The sequence below is a fragment of the Plasmodium gonderi genome, assembly GCF_002157705.1.
Source record: "Plasmodium gonderi DNA, contig: Chr12, whole genome shotgun sequence".
Classification (NCBI taxonomy): Eukaryota; Apicomplexa; class Aconoidasida; order Haemosporida; family Plasmodiidae; genus Plasmodium; species Plasmodium gonderi.
In genome coordinates, this window is record NW_021628937.1 from 961,970 (window position 1) to 981,400 (window position 19,431).

Below are 19,431 nucleotides of genomic sequence, written 5' to 3' on the forward strand. Positions count from 1 at the left end.
TCAAGTTAACTTCTCCATCGGTAAGAGGTTCATATGCTCATCGATGTTCTCCTTACTCAGGCTTAACTCCTAATAAATTTTAGAAAATAAAACAGATTAGAAAATGCTATCTATGTGTACGTAGAAAAAAAAAAAAAGAAAATAAAAAAAAAACTGCGAATGAATCAACTGGATCGCTAAACAGTGAAATAAAGCAGAGACTACTCTTTTCTGTTCAATGCAGGCTTTATACATATGTCTATATCTATAATTTTTTTTTTTTTTTCTTCTCTTTTCCATTTGGTAATAGTTATTTTCTTGTTTACGTCCAAACTGTCTAGGTAGCTGATCCGCTTGAAGCAAACGCGGTAGACGAATGAAAGGGTATACATAACTAAAAATATACAAGAAAATAGGAAAGTTTTAGAAAAAGGGAAAAAAATAAAAACAAAAAAAAAAAAAAAAAAAAAAAAAAAAAAAAAAAAAAAAAAAAAAAAAAAAAAAAAAAAAAAAAAAAAAAAAAAAAAAAGTAAAAAAAAAAAAAAAAAAAAAAAAAAAAAATAAAAGAAATGGGAAAAATTATCCCATGCAAGGAAAATGTATGACATTTTCTAATTCTTTGATTTTCTCATTTTATGGTCTATTTTTTTTTTTTTTCTGGTTCTCTACAAACCATCCCCCTCGTTGCTTACGTATAAACATCCAATTGGAGAAGAAGTAGCTGTTTGCAAAATATGGTATACCTGAACAAAAAAAGAAAAAAATTAAAAAAAAAAAAAAAAAAAAAAAAAAAAAAAAAAAAAAAATACATATAGAAAATATAACATTTCTCCCCCTTTACTAACCAAAAAATATTTTATTAAAAAATACAGATAGCACAGACATCTTGCAAATATTCTTATCAGTCTTTAAGGAGCATTTTATATATCCTTCAGTGTCCTACAAAAATGGAAGCACAATTGTTTTTATTTTTTTTCGCTTTCTTCATTCTGTTCATTTTTTTCATTTTATTTATTTTTTTTTCGCTTTCTTCATTCTGCTCATTTTTTTCATTTTATTTATTTTTTTTTCGCTTTCTTCATTCTGCTCATTTTTTTCATTTTATTTATTTTTTTTTCGCTTTCTTCATTCTGCTCATTTTTTTCATTTTATTTATTTATTTATTTTTTTTCACGAACTTTTAATTGTATCCTTTGTATTCCATATGTCACATAATTAGGAGCAATCTGTAAGGGTGGATAAGGGGAAAAGAATGTGAAAGTATGTGTTTCCCATGTCGAGTTTGATATTTCTACTACTTCTACTTCTTCTTCTTCTACTTTTTTTTTTTTTTTTTTTTTTGTCTTACCGTTAATAATGTCATTATAAGCACAAGTATAATGTGAATAATGACAAAGCAAAGAACTAACATAGTCTAAAAAGGAAAGAGGGAAAAATTGTGTATAACAAAATGGAACTAGCAATTGAAACACATATAACAGACGTATAAATAAGGGTTCCTAGGCCCCGTTCAATTTCTTGTCTATGTATCTGATACTTACTTGGGGGGAAGATTTCCTCGTCTTCAATTTGTAAAAGGGTATAAAGAAAATTCGTATTCCCACATTTACAATTCCATACAAGGAACAACAGAAAATATATATTGACAAACTTGCTATGATAAAAATGTCCAAGGGGAAATACTGAAAGTGTGTTTGTATGTGTGCTTATGTTTGCGTTTGTGTTTTTGTGCGTGTGGAATTAAGAAATCAATGCGTTATTATGATTAAAATGTCAAAATAGGTACATATATCTAATAAGGAAAAAATAGAAGTAAATATATTCACAGGATTTGGTTCGATACCCTCAGCAGAACCAACCCCGTTTTTTTTTTTTTTTTTTTTGTATTCACATGAAGACAAAATGCAGAACACACTGGTTGTATTTTTTTCCTCTCTTAATTTTAAACAGACCCGAGAAAATAATATAAGCGATGAATCCAATAAGTTAAAAATTGTGTTTATTTTTTCTAGCACAAAACCACATTTATAGGCACAGACGGAATTGAAGTACTGAAAAGAAAATGATAAACAATTATGTGTATCTAGTTGTTTACGTCTCTATACAAGTCCAAATGTTTTGGTTCTTCTTCTTCCTACTCCTCCTCATTTTTGCTTCTTTTATGATTATTTATTCTTTTTTCAAGATATCTCCACTTTAACACAAACACCACACTTACTATGTGGACCTTTTTTCTCACAATTTGGATATTTTCTCATAATGTGGAGATCTGTTTCTCCCACATACCTTATCTGTTATTGAAGCTAACAGAGATATGTAAATTGTGAATGAGAATGTTAGAAACACCAATCCGGTTAGGACCCTTTATAAAAAGAAGGAGAAATAAACATCCATATAACGATATACACCATTTCTTCATGAAAATAAATATGCACACCTACGAGTAACATCATATGGACATGTACATATTCACATTTTTATCGAACCTGAAGGTAAGCATTATTCCTATAACATACGACAACCAAGATTCTGATGTTTTTTCTATCTCCTGAAGTTTGTAGTTGTACCTACTCAGAACCCTGAAGGCGCAAAAATATACACATATGTGTTTGTATGTATATGCACACATAATTCATGCTGGCTCTCTGGGCTCCGTACGAAGAAAAAAGTTTTCGGCGCAAACACAAATGGCAAACAAGGAATGGTCTTGATCTGTTAATACATTACTTATGTTAACATTTTGGAATCTTTGCACTTGAAAAAATTATCACTCTGGTGCAAATGTGCAAATGGCAAAAGTTTATACCTTTTCATTTTTTCTATTCTACGTATTTCGTGCATATCGTTTCTTTGCATTTCGCTTGGACCTCTATATTTATGCTGCAAAGGCATGGCGAATATGGGTATGTTTTTTTTTTTTTTTTTTTTTTTTTTTTTTTTTTTTTTAAATTTTTTTTTTTTTTTTTTTTTTTTTTGTTTTTTTTTTTTTTTTTTTTTTTTTTTTTTTTTTTTTTTTTTACCAAGTCTTTTTTTATCATTTTATCATTATACTATTTTGTCATTATATCACTTTATCATTTCATTATCTTATTTTATATTTTTATTTTTTTTTTTTTGGGAGGGGTATGTGTTATACCACCGAAATATATAAAATGGGCATATTCACACAGAGGCCCATCATGACCAAAAACACACAACACAGAGACGATTGAATACATGGAATACATATGCCCTAAAATATTTTCCATGCGCATGCATACATATGTAACATACATGTACCCTCTTTATCACTTTATAATTACTTTTATCATCTTTTCCTTCTCTTTCAAATTTGTAAATCGGTTTTCTATCTCCTTCTTGTCGCATTCAATGTTTTTCTGCTGCAAAAATGATAGCGGTAGACAAGCTATTCCATAACTCTGTAAAATGGGCAGAGTGTGTGACAAATCAATCGGGTAAACAATTCGACTATTTATTTTTCTCACATTGGTTTGAGATAATTAATATTCTTTCATTCTTATATATCATTACCGTGTAAGTAACCCAAAAGGAAACACCAATCATGGCAACACATCCCATCAGAAATAAAATGGCTGACTCTCCCGCTACAAAAAAATTTACAAAATTGAAAAAATGTTCATTATTATCAGCTCCTTTGCTATATACTTATATGTATATATATATATATATATGTATATGTATGCATTTCTTTTTTATACTTTATCATACTACATTATTAGTTTTGTCCCTTTCTGTTGCTAACTATTCTATCATTTTTCTTTTTTTTTTTTTTTTTTTTTTAAGAATTTGTTTTCTAACTGTTTTTCATATCCAGGAGGTCAGAAATGTATTCAAGTTCTTTTCCTTTTTCCTATTTATTAATTTATGAACAAAAAAAAAAAAAAAAAAAAAAATACATAAGGGTATATTTATAATTCGGAAAGGTTAAAAATGTGATATAAAATTACTAACGCGTGTTTTACATTCACATATGTATGTCTTTTCATGCTAATCATGATGAAAGAACAATTTTTTTAAGTTTAATTTCTTCTCTTCTTGAATAACATAAGAGCGTAGTTTTTTTTGAAAAAGTACCATTGCGAGCTTGTGACCAGGTCTATAAATTAGACCAATTATTGACAACACAACTAAAAAGAATATAAAGTATATCTGCAGAAATTGGAAATTTATAGGGATGTATTTTATGATACGATCATTTCTATTAAACATACATTTAGAGGTTATCTTTTTTTTTTTTTTTTTTTTTTTTTTATTACGGTTTTTTTTAAAGATTCAATCACATTTTCGCACGGCATTATATTATCATCAAATTCGTTTCTGTACGAGCCTGTTAAAAATAAAAAAATAACAATAATAAAAATAATAATATAGAACTACCTCTTGCTAACAATACTACGTGATGCAGGTTTTAGTCCTACTTTCATTATTTGTCTATTCACAAACTGATCTAATGAAATTTTCTTATTATTACCTTTATTTTTCACATAGAAGTAGGAGAAGGGAATCGCGACATACGCCTCAAATATGAGCACCCAAAACATAGCTGCAGGAGGGAAATAAAAAAAAAAAAAAAAAGACAGAGTATAACATAACAAAACAAAGCAGATTAGGGTAGAAAATTTGAACAAATATGCAAAGTTGCAAATGGAAATAATTTGTGAATATACATCTGTGCAACTCGTAGAATGGAATGAAGGAAGCTGAATTATGCTTAGTTTATTGTGCTAACAGTGGTAAAATTTAGATACATTCTTTTGTGTTATTTCTAAATCTGAAAATTCTAGATTCTACAGTAGGGGAAAAATGGGGGGGGGGGTGATGTTATGGAAAAAAAAAAAAAAATGTGTTTGCAGTTCACTTAAATGATTGTACACAAACTGATACTTATATTTATATTTTTAATTATATTAAATTCCTTTTAAAATTAGTGTACCCCATTGGATACCAGGTATATGTCTACTGGTATGAACAAAACTAAAATGAAACTTGTACTCAAGGATAAAACAAAAGTAGCTGCTGGTAAGAACGTCGATTCATCTGCTTTTACAAAATGTCTATAAAATATCCCACATGATATAAATATTAACTGTAAAAATTTTGTTCAGAAAAAAAAAAAAAAAAAAAAAAAAGGGAGGAAAAGGAATTTGGCTAGCTGTGTATGCAAAAAAACTTCCTATAATGTTTACGATTGTACGTGTAAAAAAACTGCATATCATGTTTACGAATGTGTGTTCACTGTAATTTGCAACAATGATCTAATTTTCTCTCCACTATGGGTTACATTTTCTTTTTTTTTTTTTTTTTTTTTTTCGACCAACGATCAGTAACTATATAGGGTTGCATTGGCTTGTGTAGTACACAAAAATCTTATATGTTTGTGTGTTATATATACTTGTATACATTTTGGTATTATTTATATTCACCCTAATAAGGGTAACAAAGCCAATTATAACCTACCAAAATTAAAGTAACTAAGATACAACAAGTTAAGATATCCATCATAAGACAATTGTAATGCTTTTTTTTTTTTTTTTTTTTTCTTTCTTTTTGCCCTACTAATTATGCAGATAAATACACTTTTCACAACCTCAGCTTATTCCTTTTCTTTTCCTTCTTTTATAAATGGATTTTACTACTTTTTTAAAAAAACTATCATTGTAAAATAAAAAAAAAAAAAAATAAAAAAAAAAAAAAAATTATTGCCTGTTCATAAATTATTAAAAAAAAAATGTAACTATCTTTTAACAATTTTAAATCACAGTTTTGACATTTTTTTTTTTTTTTTTTTTTTTTTTTTTTTTAGATATATTTTCCTTTCTAAAAATACATCAGAAATGGCGAGAAAAAGCAAAATAAAATTCTTTAAAAAAAGGGGTGGGGCGAGATATGCGTAATAATTTGCAAATAGGACTTAATTTACTACGAACAGATTGCGAACAAATTTTGATAAACTGTGTTTTCAAAAGTTTAAGTTTCCAGTGTGCATTTACACAAATGTAGAGAATGTGGTTACGCAACACCATATGATGGCTACACACGCAACAAAAAAAATGGAAAGTGAAAAATCAAAGGTGAGAAAGGAAATACGAATAATGCAATGTGAAATATAAAAAATGAAAAAATAAAATAAAAACAAGAAAGTATCTATGCGGTAACAAACCCTTCGCAAAATGGAACAGGTGGAAACGAAAAAAGAAAATATTTAAAATGTACCTCAACTAAACATATATGAAATGCATATGTCATTGTAAGGAGCCCAAACAAGGTGATACTACGGTGAATAACATAATTTCTAATAAACTAATTATTGTATTACCATAAAAAAATAAAAAGTTTGGTTTTGTAAAGTAAATGTATCACTACAAGGGCTGCATTTATATGTGTATTATTTTTACTCGCAGAATGTTGGTATTGCTTAAAAGGACAAACGTCCCTTAAATGTGTAGTTCACAAAATATGTAACCTGTTTTATTGTTGCACCAAGAAAAAAAAAAAAAAAGAAAAAAAAAAGTATTGCAATATGCATACAAATATATATCCATATTGCTATCATGTAAAAGGCAAAATAAAGGAAAAGGTTCAAACCAGCACAAACTAGTGATCTATTTCGAAGGATATTATTTTGGTTGAATATCCCTCATACATACTAAAATCATCCCTGCTCATTTGATTTTCATTTTTTATATTTGTATCGAAAGGATCGTAGGACAATTCGTAATTTGTTAAACTGCTTTTATTTTTTAAGCTGTCTGGTTCTTTGAAAAAAAAGTTCGTTCCAATACTTGATGTATGAATACCCTTAAATTTGTATTTGTTATTTATTATACATTCAGGGCATTCAGCAAATAAATTCTTTAAAGATATATTGTCGATTTCGAATGGTATGTTATCTACCTCGTCTCGCATAGATTGATTTACATGTGTACCGTTTTTGTTCATATTATTTTTGTCCCCATTATTTTTGTTATCCCCTCCTTGCATAATTTCGCGCACAGAAGGATATGCATTTTCCATATCTACAGTGTCACCTGGAGAAAAGCTTTGAATTCTTTCTGTATCATCATCAATTATTAGTGTATCTCCTGTATGCCCTTCATGGTTCGTTAAATCAATTTTTAAATTGTTTTGGTTCCCTAGTTTGTTAACTTTTCTCTCGCCCTTGGAGGATATCAGTTTCTTTTCATAATTTTCCTTTTTATTGATGCTCATTTCATTCTCTCTATATATTTTTTCTCCTTTTTTCTTACGATAAATATTTAAATTTTTTAATTTTCTTTCATCATTATTTAACTGAGGAAGGTTTAGCATTACCAGTGTTTCCTCCACCGTACTGTCTGAGTCAGTGTCTTCGTAATTTTTTTTTCTCATTTGTTTGTTCGCAAAAAAGAAAATATTCCCAAACTTGCTTATTTTCATATATTCATGATGTGTTTCATGTTTTTGCTTTTTTCTTATATGTATATAACTGTGTTTTGGGGAGAGAAAAAAAATTAAAAATATAGTATATTATGAATGTACACAATTGTGTACATTTTTTCATTTCATTTCGTTTATTTTATTTTATTTTTTTTTTTTTTTTTGCACAGAACTTTGTGTTTTTTTAAGAAAACAAAATTACTTACTAGTATTCCCGTTCAGTTCATGTTGAAGAAATTGTTTTGGGACTCTCTCTCAATAAGGCGAAATGTTGATTTTAAGAGAGATAAAAAGTGAATAAAAAATTCCACATGTACAATTATGTAACTTGTAAAGTAATAATAAATGAGTGTAAAGTTTTCTATTTTTCACTCTTTTAGAGTTACTTATCTTCTGAAAATGCAAGAAAGGTCAAGCGGTCGAGCGATTGAGCGGACGAGAGAGAAAAAAAAGAGTAGTGAAAAGTGGGCATAGAAAATATAGGGTGTCACAATAATTACTTGAACAAAAAGCAAATTTTTAAAATGAAAAAATACAGTAAAAGTAGTAGGAGGAGTTTATTTTATTTTTTTATCCAAATCGGTTACAACTAAAAAGATTAGAAGTTAAGAAGAGATTTATTTAAACAACCCACATTTACGTTACGTGGGGGAAGAAGTATCTTTTCTCCTTACATATGGATATGTTAATCTGTTTCACACAATAAATATATTCATTTTGATTTAAAAAAGAAAAAAAAAATATATATATACATATATATATGTGTAAACATGTACATATTTCAAGAGGATAAAATTTTGTCGAAGAAAGCATGAATTTTATATGATGAAATTTACAACAGGTTAACATTTCAAGAATGCTATTAATTCTTGTGGAAGATAAAAAAATATCGCTGAAAATGTATTTTATTTTGTCAAATATGAAAATAAAATATGTAAAAAATGTATATTTTTTTTACACATTGTTACCAGTCTTATTTCGTAGAGTGAATGAGAAAGATGGTAAAAAAAAAAAAAAAAAAAAAAAAAAAAAAAGGCGTTGGATCTTTTGTGAAAACAGCATTACATAGAGAATGTGTGATGACATGAGTTTTTTTTGTGATCACCATAAAAACAATTTTGCTTATGTAACTGTTTCTAAACTTGTTTTTATATGTGCGTTCGTATACACATATATAGACATATATCAACATTTATTTGTCTTCCTTTAAATTTATATTCATGTTTTCATTTTATGGAAAAAAAAAAAGTTAGGGATAGCCTGACCATGTGTTAAGAACATCCGTGAAGGAATTGCACAACATATTCAAAATTGTGCCGTACGCGTTTGTATTCACACATATACATATATATATGTGAGTGTATGAATATTTATTTATTTACAATCAAAATGAATCCCTAAATATAGTATACTCGAACTATATAGTTTAAACTTTCATGCATGTGCCCGGGTTAAAACCATGCGATGTAGCAATTAAATACACTCATCAAACTAGAACCGAATTACTCTTTGAAGGTTTCAAAATTATATGGGGAATTGAATTTATTTTATCGATGTTAAAGATGCAACTTAAACATCATCCAATATGTCGAAAATGTTTTCAGTTAATGTATTTTTCTCCTTTCGATGCGTTTCTTATCATGTGCAATAAATATAATAATTGTTTTCTTCCCCACACTCTTTCATGACTTTTTCCTTTTTTTTTTTTTTTTCCGATTTCGAAATGTTACTTTTTTTCTTTATTTTAAATGTGCATTTTGGTACATATCAGCATGCAAAAAAAAAAAAAAAAATGGTAGAAAAATGGCAAAAAAGTGGTAGAAAAATCGTAGAAAGGTGTTAGAATGGTGGTAGAAAAATATGAAAAAAATATTTGGTTCATGTAACACCTAGCCTCATAACACGTAGAATAAAAAACATTCAATCTAACGAAAAAAAAAAAAAAAGAGCGTAATATAACATAATAACAGTAAATATAATGTCATGAAAGGAGTAAAAAAAAAAAAAAAAAAAATTTAAAGGGAGGTGTATATATTACATATTTATGCATGTTTATCTTTGCTAACCTATGCAAAAAAAAAAAAAAAAAACATTGGATGGTTTATTTATTTCTAAAGGTATGACCATGTTTCAATAATAGAATGACAAAACCCAACTTCCTAATCTTTGTCAAAACAGATGTTGTAATTGTTTGCAGTTGTCATGAATAGTTGTAACATTCTTTTTTTTTAAAAAAAAAAAAAAAAAGAAAAGAAACTTGTGCATTTTAAAGTAAATATAATAGCTTTAATAATAAAACTGCATTACAAGCATTTCACTAAATAAAAAGATGTTAATAAATGGTGTTCGATATTTGGTTATATGCATTTTATGTAATCAAACGGGTGCATAAAAATAAATATTTTACTGTTTGCATGATGCTTATATAGACGCACTCATAGGAGGATTATATCATTGCACATATATTTGACAAAATGAAATAGCATTTTTTTCTGAAAATTTTCAAAGCCAAAAGGTGAAGTTTGATATTGTCAACCAGAGAGTGGAGTTGTGCTGAATTTATATTGGTATATGTATACATGTACAAAGGTAAATGTATAAACATATATAACATGTATATATATATATATATATATATCTCACAACAACATGCATGTTTCTTACAAAAAGAACCCATAAACATTCTTGAAAAAGCACAAATATGTACTTATAAATCCAACAATAAAACCATACGCATAAATTTTATTATTATTAATATTATTATTATTATTTTATTATTATTTTCTTATTATTTTATTTTACTTTTTTTTTTTTTTTTTTTTTTTTTTGCCCTATACCCTTTCAATTGCTCTGAAGTGGAACATGCGCATTCTTCTTCCTTCAATGCATTGAAAAAAAAAAAAAGAAGAAAAAAAAAATTTTAATTTTTTTCAGTGAAAATAAAAAATAATAATATAAATAATATAAACTAATAAACTTTTTTTTTCAAATATATTATGCTCAATGTTGGGGTAGATGTTAGAACTATTCTACGCACATATACCTATTATTATGATGCTTATATGAAGATATATATACTTATCTATCTAATAAGCTCATGTATAATTGTACAAATTGTTGTATATTTTAATGTACATATTTAATTGTGACCTAATGAATCTATTAGAAGTGCTTAGTTGCAAGCTTACCCTACTAGATTAGATATAAAAAAAATCTTTCCTCTCCTTAAAGCACTTCTTCATTATTGTCACTACAAATAAAAAAAAAAAAAAAAAAAAAAAAAAAAAAGGAAGTAAACAGGAAGCAAAAAAAAATATTCCATTTTATTATTTTTTTTTTTTTTTTTTTTTTTTTTCTGTACAAGTGTTGTAATACTTGCTCGAAAAAATATTTTAATATTTCTAAACAGTTTACATTTACTCATGCAACCTAATACACAGTTTTTTGCGATGCATTATTTGAATTTGCACACGAATGTTTTTATTTTTTCTTTTCTGCATCTTTAAGTGATTACGACTATGTGTAACGTATGAATTGTACAGCGATTATACATTACTCATGGATGTAAATATTATTCTTTTATTTTTTAAGATTTAGTAAGGTTTCATAAAGACGACATTAAAAAGGATAGTATCCCATATATATATATATATATATTTTTTTGTAATCTTTAGATATAGAAAAAATCGAAAAAGAAATAAAATACTAAATAAGTTACATGTGTGGTAAAAAAAAAAAAAAAAAAAAAAAAAAACACCACTTAATTGCTAAGTCAACACTTTATTGAAACAAACAAATAAGGTAAATAACTTTTCCTTGTTTTTGTCAACTGATCTTGTCTCTTTTTTGATTATTTTTTCTTTCTTCCTTTTTTTTTTTTTAGTGCATATATGTATATATGATCATTCATTCATATGTACATATTTTCTGTTCATATGTAAATGTTTTTTTTTCCTTGTCATCTATATATATATCTTTCCCAAACATACTGTTATTTGAATCTGTTAGATATACAGGCAGATGTACAGTTATATGTATATTCGCTCTGATTTTATTTGTACTTAGTAATTAGTAATTAGTAATTAATAATTAGTAATTTGTTTCATTGTTTGTGATTTTATTTTACCCTTGAATTTAGTTTCTCCATATTTGCTTCCCGCAATTTTCTTCTCCCATTTTATTCCAACTAACTCTTCATTTTCGCTGCAGACCGTGTGTACTCGTTTTTTTTTTTTTTTTTTTTTTTTTTTTTGCATCTTACTTAGATGTAGCGTATTCACACATGCATGCAAATCTCTCTATCTATATTTGACACATCAACTTGTCTTCGATTCACTAAATAAGATAACTGCTTACAAGTAAGCATGTACACCAGTTGAACGTGTAAGACAGCTACATAAATAGACTATAACAACAGCTGCACACACTAACTTAACACAACAGCTGCACACACCAACTGAACACACCAACTGAACCCTCTAAATGAAAAACGTACCCAAGATGAAAGAAAAAAAGGTAGAAGAAGTAAGCGCATGTCAGAAGGAAGTCACACAAAAAAAAAATAAAAAAGTGGATGTTCATGATTGTAGCAACCATCACAAAGAAACAGAAGAGGTAAAGGGAGCTACAAAAAGCACAGTGCCAGACAGCGATGAGGATTACTCAATTATCACAATGTGCACAAAATGTTTGTCGAAAAAAACAGAAGAAAATAAGAATAAAATTATCCTACATAGTAAAGCATTTAAAGATAATAAAGGGAAAGCTAGATGCAGTGTTAGTAGTAGTAGTGATCCATTATCGCAACATTTGAACTTATCTCCATATTTTGACAGATCTCAAATAGTTCAAGAAATAATATTAATGAATAATGATGAACTTACAGATGTATACGAGCTGGATAGATACAAATTAGGAAAGGGATCTTATGGAAGTGTAGTTAAAGCTGTTAATAAAAAAACCGGACAACAAAGAGCCATAAAAATTATAGAAAAAAAAAAAATCCACAATATAGAAAGATTAAAGAGAGAGATTTTAATCATGAAGCAAATGGATCATCCAAATATAATAAAATTATATGAAGTATATGAAGATAATGAGAAATTATATCTAGTATTAGAATTATGTACTGGGGGAGAATTATTCGATAAAATTGTAAAACGTGGTAGTTTTTCAGAATATGAAGCATATAAAATTATGAAACAAATTTTTTCTGCTTTATATTATTGTCATAGTAAAAATATTATGCATAGAGATTTAAAACCTGAAAATATTTTATATGTTGATAATTCTGATGATTCTCCAATTCAAATTATTGATTGGGGATTCGCAAGCAAATGTATGAGCAATCACAATTTAAAATCTGTTGTTGGAACACCATATTACATTGCACCCGAAATATTAAAAGGAAAATATGATAAAAGATGTGACATATGGAGTAGTGGTGTTATTATGTACATTTTACTATGCGGATATCCTCCATTTAATGGTAAAAATAATGATGAAATATTAAAAAAAGTAAAAAAAGGTGAATTTATTTTCGATCCAAGTTATTGGTCTCGTGTGAGTGATGATGCTAAAGATCTCATCTGTGAATGTCTCAATTATAACTATAAGGACAGGATAGATGTAGAAGGGGTTCTAAATCATAAATGGTTTCGAAAATTCAAAAGTGATAATGTTGTCATTAATAAAACATTAAATAGAGCATTAGTTGAAAAATTTAAAGAATTTCATAAATTGTGCAAAATAAAAAAGTTAGCTGTTACTTGTGTTGCTTATCAGTTAAATGAAAAAGATATTGGAAAACTCAAAAAAACATTTGAATCATTTGATCATAATGGAGATGGAGTATTAACAATTTCAGAAATATTTCAGTGTCTAAAAGTTAATGACAGTGAACTAGATACAGAATTGTACTTTCTACTTAAGCAACTTGATACAGATGGAAATGGACTAATAGATTACACAGAATTCTTAGCCGCTTGTCTAGATCATTCAGTATTTCAGCAAGATGTCATATGTAGAAATGCCTTCAATGTATTTGATTTGGATGGAGATGGCGTTATCACAAAAGATGAATTATATAACATTCTTTCCTTCAGTACTGTTCAGGTTTCCTTCAGCAAAGAAATTATTGAGAATCTCATCAAAGAAGTTGATGCAAACAACGATGGTTATATTGATTATGATGAATTTTACAAAATGATGACTGGGGCTAAGTAGTGTTTTGTCTTTTCCCTAAAATTTTCATGTTTCTATTTCTCCCTTGGAATTTATGTGCCAGAGAAAATGTGTATTTTTATATCTCTATTTTTAGGACAACAAGTTTGTTTGCAAATCCTTACACACATTCATGTTAAATTTTGGCCTCCTTCTCATGCACCCTCCTATCAATTCTTCCAACAATAACGTGGATTAATTATCATTATTACTATTATAACTGCTATAGCCATTACTATTATTTCTTTTTTTAAGCTCATTCTTTTCTATTATTTATGTGTAACGCCTCTTCTTACCCTCGTTTCTTCTCCCAATTTTTTTTTTTTTTTTTTTTTTTTTTCCATTCCTTCCTATTCTAAACCTTGCTTTATTTTTACCATTTTGAAACCGCCCGTTAGATCGTTTCGTTAATGTCTTAAACTTTAATTAAGTTTTTCTTCTTTTTGGATTTTTTAAAAAAAAATTCGTCGGATAGATTTGTGAATGTGGCCACCCTACGCACACACACATATATAGATATAGACATATATATAGACATAGATATGGGTATCGATATTGACATATATATAGGCACAGATATAGACATAGATATGGGTATCGATATGTACATGTGCATGCAAACCTGCTAACGTGTTGGCGGAGAAACGTTAGTAATGATAGTGCACCCCCGCACGTGAAGTCCTCATTTATTCATCCTTTTTTGTGTGTATGTGTGTGTTTACACTTGAAAGGGAAAAAGCATCAAAGTACATAAATATAAAAACAATTTTGAGGATGTTAAGAGATTCTTAATATCTGGATGTTTCTTTTTAAAATGAAATGGGTAAAATGTTTTTTTTTTTTTTTTTTTCTTTTTTCTATTTCTTTTTTTTTGCTATTTCTGTTCCTTTTCTATAGTAAGAGAGGATCACCCACGAAACGTTGTACCTTTGGTTCCGCTAATATCTCCATTTTCATTAAAAAATTTTGTACTGGTGTTCCATTCAGAGTGAGTAAGGTTATGTGTTTCCACAATATGCCTTCTTCAACATAGAAAAACGTAACTTTTTTTTTTTTTTTTTTTTTTTTTTATGCCTGGGAATAAGGAAAATTTTTTTATGATCTAATTGTTGTGTCACAGATTTGCATGTCCAAAATGATCATATTTTTCTCCATCCTTTCGTATGCATTTCTTTTAATTTCTTCCCACTGTAAGTCAGATATGATATGTCTGTTCTGTGGTTTGTTTTTCTTTTTGATTATATTAAAATCTTTCTTTAAATCAGTTAATTTTATTTTAATGTAATTATATTTGTTGTCTGTAAGAATCTTTTCATCATAAGGACACATTTTGGTAGGTATAGAATAGACATCAACATCGTTTACAATTTGATAATTAGATCTTCCTTCTAAACCTTCATTGAAATATATTTTTTCTCTCATTGGAATCACGTTCATGTCATCTATGTATGAATATATGGGATATTCTTCTTCATGTTTTTCATCTACTTGCATAGGTTTCAAAACTTCAATTTCTCCAAATACCCAACTTAACCTCCTTAATGTAGTGCATGCAAAATGAAAATAATCAGATGGTTGTTTTCGGTTAATATAATAAAGTAATCTTTCTTCTAATATTTTAGACCTATGAGTAATGTAGCATACTCTTGCATTTGCCTCAGATAATTTCGTTTCTTTTATCATGTAAGATATTAAATTGGTTATTTCTTTTTGTTCTTCTTCATTATATTTATGACATTGTTCATAAAATTTTATTTTCGTCTGACATAATATAATTAATTTATGAAGATAATCAAATATGTCTCCTATTTCTACAACCTCTTTAATTCTTTTTACTTTATCTTTATATGCATCTTCTAATTCATAAAATCGTTCATTCATTTTATTTAAGTCTTCTTTCAAATGTTTATGGTTTACTACTAATTTCTGGTATCTTTCATTAGTATTAAAATTTACTAATGCTATTTTTTCTGGTTCTCTACATGCTTCTTCGTACGTCCTCATTATTTCCTTTAGTCGCTTTTCGAGAACGTCTCTTTCTGCTTTTAATTCGTTTATAAGTTTTGTTTTTTTCTCACATTCGGACGTTGCATTTTTTACCTTTTCCTTCAGCCGTTCTATCTCTGCAGGTGTACGTATGAAATAGACGTAGGTACACGATACATGATCAGTTGTGTGTGAATTACATGGGAATCAACTTTTTGAGATGTTGACACATCCCTCGAAGGAGACGTAAACTAAAAATGGTTCACTTAAACTGGTTTATTCACTTGTTGGGGGAAAGTACATTAGGAAGGGATAGTCTACATGTCTCTTAACTCTCTCCTTAATATGCTTTTTCTCCCTTTTCATCTCTCTTCCCTAGTCCATGCAGGACCAATTCTTACCATCCATTTTTGTCTCCATTTCATTGTGGATAAACTCGATTTCTGAAATTTTTTTCTGCAATAATTCATCGGCACTTTTTATATTCACATCCGCAGCTATTTGTAGACGCTTGTTCTTTGCCCTGACATTTTCTAGGTCAACCTGCAGAGAATTTTTTTTTTTTTTTTTTTTTTTTTTTGAGAAATGTTACGTTTGCATGTATTGGTAGTCAAGTAACTTCCTTTTTTCAGACACGGTGAAATGTATCAGAAATGGAAGAATGAAGTTGATCTTTCTTTTTGTTGCAATGTTTGTTTAGTTATTTTCTTCTTTTGAATATACCTTCAAAGAGTTTATTTTTTCATTCAAGCTTGCTATTTGGATATCCTTATTTTTCAATTCTATGTCACTGAGTTTTTTTATATTTTCCATGTTTATTCTGATTTCCCCATTTTCTTCACTTATAAGTTTGACATTATTATTCAAAGCAGAAAAATTAGCATTATTCAGAGTTCGCATCCATTTTTTTATGGTTCCTTTATCAGAGGAATAAAATGTGTATGTGTGTTCAGCTCCAAATGCAGCTGTTTTTATGTGGATGATATCTTGATTTTCTCCCAGTTGTAAATTTCTTGTTTCTTTAATTATCTGTGAACAGAAGCTTGGAATTCATGTATTTTTACAAAATAATGGAGTCTACTTATATTCTCCCTTTATATTTTCGCACAGCCTCTATCAAACATACACACGTGCATACATACGAACACGTATGTATGTATATATATATATGTATACAGATGGGACGGAAGAGAGAGCAAAGCAGCAGAAAAATTGCACAAATTGTAGTGTGTGTCCCATCACTCGTCCACTTCTCACAAATGTGTCAACAGGTGTATTATGAAAAATAGGAAAAATTACACATGTAGATCTCAACAAGCAGTAAAAATCTGCTTTCAGAAGGAAAAAAAAAAAAAAAAAAAAAAATTACCTTATTTTTTAAAGCTAGGTGATAATTAATTACTTGTACTTCACTCCCTTCTAACAAGAAAATTATAAAAGGCTTGTAATCTCCCCTTACTTTATACACATAAAATAAATTGGATTTAATGAAACAAAAACATTTCAGCCAGTTACAATTATCACCACATGTGTTTAGTATAATAGCTGAATTATTATCCTTATTTTTTTCTGCATCATTTGTCTGCAGACGTGTGAAGGGGGACGAATACTCCTTTCCGTTTTTTCTTTTTTTTGACATGTACATGTGCAGGTCCCCCGCGATACTGTTTTTCACGGAGTTGCTGTTTCCCAAGTGTATCAGTGAACTGACGTCAAACATCTTAAGAAAAAAAAATGTATGCGTGTAAAATGGAAAACTAAAAAAGCCACACTCATGAGGTGATTCCTTGCTTTTTCAGTTGTGTGTCTTTTTCTTTAACTATTCATATGTTTATTTAATTAATTTACCTACTTATTTGACTAATTTTCTGCATATCTAATTATATATTTTGTTTTGCATTCTGATTGTTTTCTTCCCGTTTTTTTAATATTTTCCCGTTACATCTTTTTATTTCCTACAAATGCAAAACTTGATAAGGCTGTACCTTTTTTTTTTTTTTTTTTTTTTTTTTTTTTTATTTCGTCAACCAGCATTCCCCCTCTCTTCGATGAGCACCCTTTTCCATATTAACCCTTGTGTATATACATGTTCGTGCATTGATGTAAAATATCGTGCGTATATACTTGTGCATGTATATATATATATATATATACATAAATAATATATACCCATTTGCATATGTAAATGCACATGGACGAAAGAAACCTGCACCTGCTTCTCCCTCCCCAATGGTGTATTTCAATTCATGCTAAGCGGATGTGAATTTTCAAGCACCGGTAGGCACAGTTTCATTTTTCACATTTTGTGAAAATACAAATTACAGAGCGTATATTTTTTGGGGATACACCAAAAATTAAGAAAAATTAGACAAAATTATGCATACGTAATATAGGCATAAAGAGAGAATAAAAAAGACACATAAACACAGATAGGTATACATATGCTATATACACATATATATCTACATATTTATTCCCATGTTGTATATATAACGTCTCCATGCTCTGGTGCCATTACAACTATATTTCATTCTTTATTAAAGAGAAGGAGAAAAAAAAAAAAAAAAAAAAAAAACATGCTAAATGAATAGTATACACAGAATGTACATGTGTTCGTACGTACGCAAATAAATGCACACTATAATTTACGGAAGCTTTAAGCAAAAAATTTCAGACTTTCATTTTTTTCCTAATTGAACATTTGGTCAACTGAAAATGAAATGAAAATGAACCCTAAAAACTATATACATGAAAACTCATAATAACTTTAAATAAATGAATATGTTTCCAGTAGGTATATGTTAAATTTATGAATCACATTTTTTTCTAAAATATTTTATTAAAATAAAAATAAATTTAGTCTTAATGGAACATCATTTTCCGTACAGTAGGCATTATTTTACATGACCTGTTCAGACAATTTTGGGTGTTTAAATTTTTTTTTTTTTTTTTTTTTTTTTACTTTCTTACAAATTGGGTGTAAAAAAAAAATAAAAATAAATCAGTTACTTAACACTATTGACTCTATATATGAATATATATATATATATTACCCTCTTTCAAATACAACGTGAAGGAGAAAAATGTAAAATTTTTCTTATTTATATTTACTATTTGTGACGCATTAAAACTTATGTGATCTTATTAACATTTATATAAAAAAAAATATGAAGAGTAAGAAAAAATTCTATAATGGAATATTTTTTTAATACTTGTTCTAATGAATACCCAAGTAAGTACAAAAAGATTGTGAGTTATTATTAGATTACCTGTAGGATGATCTTGTCACGTTCTGTTAAATATAATTTAATATGATAAGAGCTCATAGATAAACACAATTTGAGACAGTTTGTCCGAGTGGTTAAGGAGGTTGACTCGAAATCAACTGGGCTCTGCCCGCACAGGTTCGAATCCTGTAGCTGTCGAAATAAATTTTTTTTCTTACAAAAAATATCCTTTTAAATGCACGAAAAATAATTATTACAGAGGGGGTGTTCATATTTATTTTTTTTCATACAAAATATGTGGGAGTTCCTTTATGTATACACGATAAAAAATACTTTTGGTAATTTTTTTAATTGCTCTTTAAAAAAGTTTGCGCATAAAACATTTTACTTATACCTTCCGAACAATAAATGTTTAAATTCTCACTTACTCACTTAAAATATATATATACATTATCAAAAAACATGTTGAATTTTATGTATAGTCAAAAAGCTGCATTTTTGGTAATTTTCTCATTTGTAAGAAATACGGCCTATAATTATTATGCTCTAAAAGTTTGCGTGCCACAATTTAATTTTTCAT

General features: G+C 28.0%; 4 protein-coding genes and 1 non-coding gene across 5 annotated transcripts; 2 read left to right on the plus strand and 3 right to left on the minus strand.

The window, feature by feature from the left end:
• Positions 1-5,499, minus strand: PGO_121850 (hypothetical protein, conserved; the record flags this gene model as incomplete). The annotated part of the gene is made up of 20 exons (XM_028688977.1): positions 1-69; positions 306-373; positions 672-722; positions 825-918; positions 1,158-1,205; positions 1,328-1,393; positions 1,521-1,661; positions 1,932-2,030; positions 2,266-2,341; positions 2,466-2,558; positions 2,786-2,859; positions 3,282-3,398; positions 3,511-3,584; positions 3,799-3,850; positions 4,075-4,149; positions 4,257-4,327; positions 4,472-4,543; positions 4,730-4,787; positions 4,934-5,086; positions 5,458-5,499. The coding sequence occupies 20 exons, from the start codon at positions 5,497-5,499 to the stop codon at positions 1-3; spliced, it is 1,593 nt and encodes a 530-aa protein (XP_028544778.1).
• Positions 5,500-6,594: 1,095 nt separating this feature from the next.
• PGO_121860 (hypothetical protein, conserved) lies at positions 6,595-7,368 on the minus strand (the record flags this gene model as incomplete). Its single annotated transcript, XM_028688978.1, has 1 exon — positions 6,595-7,368. The coding sequence occupies one exon, from the start codon at positions 7,366-7,368 to the stop codon at positions 6,595-6,597; it is 774 nt and encodes a 257-aa protein (XP_028544779.1).
• A 4,548-nt stretch (positions 7,369-11,916) lies between these two features.
• PGO_121870 (calcium-dependent protein kinase) lies at positions 11,917-13,641 on the plus strand (the record flags this gene model as incomplete). Its single annotated transcript, XM_028688979.1, has 1 exon — positions 11,917-13,641. One exon carries the CDS (start codon positions 11,917-11,919, stop codon positions 13,639-13,641), a length of 1,725 nt encoding a protein of 574 aa, XP_028544780.1.
• Positions 13,642-14,733: 1,092 nt separating this feature from the next.
• PGO_121880 (hypothetical protein, conserved) lies at positions 14,734-17,344 on the minus strand (the record flags this gene model as incomplete). The annotated part of the gene is made up of 4 exons (XM_028688980.1): positions 14,734-15,761; positions 16,026-16,167; positions 16,348-16,653; positions 16,994-17,344. 4 exons carry the CDS (start codon positions 17,342-17,344, stop codon positions 14,734-14,736), a joined length of 1,827 nt encoding a protein of 608 aa, XP_028544781.1.
• Positions 17,345-18,967: 1,623 nt separating this feature from the next.
• Positions 18,968-19,027, plus strand: PGO_121890. Its single transcript has one exon. It is a non-coding gene; the product is annotated as a tRNA-Ser (tRNA).
• The last annotated feature ends 404 nt before the right edge of the window (positions 19,028-19,431 follow it).